Raw genomic sequence first — 3,437 nt, 5'->3', positions numbered from 1 at the left:
GTAAATGTACGTGCGATTTCTGAACCACGTGATGAAGTACGTGTAAGGGATTACAGGTTGAGTTAATCAATTCAAGGTTTTATTTAGCACGTTTAAGAATGACGCCTTTTTTGAGAGAGGCATTGGGATTGGGTTGCAGGATTCTCAGATAAGATTCCTTCAACTGCATCAAACTATAATATCCTGTTTTATTTTGTTATTTTTTACCTTGTGGCAGTTAGTCATCAAAAAGAGGCCAAAGAATTGCACTTTGGTTCATTGTCTTGGTACACCATGAGATTTTAGGACACCTGGGTACGCTTTTCATCTCTCTCCTGTACCTTCTCATAAAAGTCGGTATTGTACCGGCTGAAGTAAATCTTCCCAACATGTACTGTTACTCAGTTACTGAGACTTTTAAAATAGCTATTGAGTCTTCAAGGGTCCTTGGAATACCAAACTTTGACCTGAGTGGTATGTGACGGGGGGCACACACGTAGCCACCCCCCCCCCAACCCCCCCGCCGAGAGAGGGACGAGAGAACGAGGGAACGAATCTCGTTCTGTCACAGTGAGCGGGGTTTCCTGTTTCAGACCAAAGGTTGTAATGTCACTATGCCATCGGCAAGAGATATAAGAGGAAACTCCCCTTTTAAACGACGGTCTACAACGTTAGATAGGAATGTCGCTGGTAATTTGTCACAATGGTGTCGGACAAATGTGGATCTTTGGACAGCTCATGCGGAGTGACTCCGAGCGGTGTTAAATGCAGCAGTGTCAAAATTAACTCAGAGAGAGAGAGAGAGAGTTCATTTAACTCTCTCAGTGTGGATTTAACGCTGGTGAATATATTGTGAGAATCAACGTGGTGACTTTATAAAATGTGTTGTGATTGGCTGTTGTTGTGTGTTTTGCCAGTTCCTGTTGCTGATGTACCTGGTGACTTACGTTGGAGACCTGTGCAATGGCCTTACCCTGCTGATCATTGGTAAAGTCCTGATGACCTATTTACTCCTGCCAGGGCAAAAGAGACTGTGAATAGAAGAAAAGAAATTGTGAAAAAGATGTGTTGAATGTTAATCTCGGCAGTCTCTCTCTTTTTTTAAAAAAAACAAACAAACAGTCAAATTCAAATCAAGTGGCAGTTCTATTGTACATGCTAGTTCTAAATGAATAATGAAGACCTCTTTGAGAATTAATAACATCCATGAATATTCATTTTGATTGTTGGTCTTTGAGTTGTTATGGTAACAGCGTTGCATTGACGGGACTCAGCTGATAGATCTGTGTATTTTTTTTTTCATGTTATTGCTAAAACAGGTGCTAATCTGTCTGTCTGTCTCTCTCTCTCCCTGTCTCACTTCCTCACCTGCCTCATCCTCTCCAGGTGTGATTGCTGTGTTCTCTGTCCCCCTGTTCTACAGACAGCACCAGGTAAAAAAGGCACATCCATCTCCCACAAAAACACATATGCAAGCATGCACACACACACACACGACATATATACGTTTATACTGACTATGAGGAGACATCACACATCACACATAGTACCTAGAAATGTTTGAAAAGACACAATATTCACCTTTATAGTGTAGACATAAATAAAAGATGAAACACACACACACGCATTTATATATGTGTGTGTGTGTGTGTGTGTGTGTTTGGGTGTGTATGTTTTTTAAATTACCATGGGCTGTAAATTGACTAAACCTCTAAACTTTGTTTAATATGTTAAAACCACACAAGAGGAGATTATGGGAGAGGGATTAGTGGTGGAAACAGTAGCGTTTTGTGTGTTTGAGTAACTGCAGGCTGTGTAAACTTCTGTGGTTTCTGCAGGCTAAAGTGGATGGCCTCTTCGACGCAGTACATGCCCATGTTGACAATATCAAAGACATGTGAGTATGGCGCCTCCATGTGGCCGAACTGTGGAACACTCTTACAATGACTTTTTAACATCACCTGTGCATGTGTTCTGTTTCTGTGTTGATACTGAATGTGAAGATACTGTGAGTTTTTTTGTTTGTTTGTTTGTTTTTTTGACAATGATAAAAAAAAGATCCAATAATATAAAATTCTGTGAAGCTAGCATGAGCTCCTTTTTTCCGCTCATTGTCACAATATCATAAATACTGTTCACACACACACACACACACACACACACACACACATACACATAGACTCTAACTTGTATTCTAATTGGTCCACAGTCTGCACCGACTGGCCCAAGGAGGCGGACCTCCGGCTGACCCCACCCCTGGTGGAGCCAAACCCAAAACCCACTGAAGAATCATTAAGGTGGAATCAGAGAGAAGAGGGGAGGTGCCATAGACTGTCACTCAGATGTCTTAATGAACAGTCTGTGGTTAGGGTCCCAGTTTCACCAGCGTGGAAGGAGGGGCCGTTAACAACGGGAGGGCTTTAGGGAGGGAATAATGAGGTATGGGCGGGGCCACAGAGGATTCAGGTTAGAGGTCAGAGAGTACGGATATCAAAGAACTTAAAGGTTGAGCGTTTCATCCTTGGCTCCAGATTCATTTTGGTATTTAGAAGAGTCAAGCTGGTTTATATGGTAACTTAGCTGGTCAGGTGCTGTTGTATTTCTTGAAAACAACAGAAAAAAAAGAAAACTCCTAATAGAATTACTCGTGGGCTTCTGCAAGTCTTCAGGATCAGAGGAAATGGACGACTTCAATGAAGTAACAGCTCTGAAAATTCATGTACCAGGACTTTTTCTTTGTCCAGAATGTTGGTCTGCACTAAAAGAAGAACCAAAATCACGTAGCCCTGGACCAGATCCAGCATTCACATCATAAAGTAGAATTAGAGTGTGTGCGTGTGTGTGCGTGCGTGTGTGTGTGTGCATGTGTGCGTGTGTGTGTATGTGTGTGTGTGGGGTGTATGTGTATGTGTTTGAGGGAGTGTCTAAAATGTGTGTGTGTGTGTGTGGGGTGTGTGTATATGTGTGTGAGGGAGTGTCTAAGAGTGTGTGTGTGTATGTGTGTGTGTGTGTGTGTGTGTGTGAGTTGTTATGTACGGACTTGCAGCTCGCTGACCCTGTGACTATACCTGAGCTCTATTAAAACCACATTGCAATTTTCTTTTCAAGTATCCTGTTTCCATGGCGATTTTTTTTCAATGCCAGATGTCCCCGCACAGGACGCGCATATCCCAACACAGTGTGAAATACTGCATGTGTGTTTCCTCCTTTTGACATTTAAATACAGCATAAATCACCGCTCTACAATTACAGGGGGAGGTTTACGCCCAGTCATCAATCACTGATCATTAAATTGGATCCAAACTGTGAAACATTAACTGATAGAATGATAGAGTTAACACTGCTCTTGAAAATATGAAAATCATCAAATATATGTGCCTCTTAACATTTCTACCGTACATTGTTATAGAAAAATACTGCCAAAAATACTGGATGTCCTCCCTCTAAACACGGTTTAC

The 3,437-nt window shown here is 41.8% G+C and overlaps 1 protein-coding gene across 1 annotated transcript in view; it reads left to right on the top strand.

Annotated features, from left to right (window-relative positions):
- The window catches only part of LOC115815678 (reticulon-2-like), a 7,778-nt gene extending 5,514 nt beyond the window's left edge, over nucleotides 1–2,264 (top strand). The window contains exons 4-7 of the mRNA XM_030778648.1: nucleotides 897–966; nucleotides 1,366–1,412; nucleotides 1,818–1,876; nucleotides 2,189–2,264. Coding sequence (XP_030634508.1) covers nucleotides 897–966; nucleotides 1,366–1,412; nucleotides 1,818–1,876; nucleotides 2,189–2,264 — 252 coding nt within the window. The remainder of the gene's footprint in view (nucleotides 1–896; nucleotides 967–1,365; nucleotides 1,413–1,817; nucleotides 1,877–2,188) is intronic.
- The last annotated feature ends 1,173 nt before the right edge of the window (nucleotides 2,265–3,437 follow it).

Source organism: Chanos chanos, chromosome 6 (assembly GCF_902362185.1).
Source record: "Chanos chanos chromosome 6, fChaCha1.1, whole genome shotgun sequence".
Taxonomy (NCBI): domain Eukaryota; kingdom Metazoa; phylum Chordata; class Actinopteri; order Gonorynchiformes; family Chanidae; genus Chanos; species Chanos chanos.
Note: the sequence above shows the minus strand (reverse complement) of the source record. Positions and strands in the feature narration are given on the sequence as shown.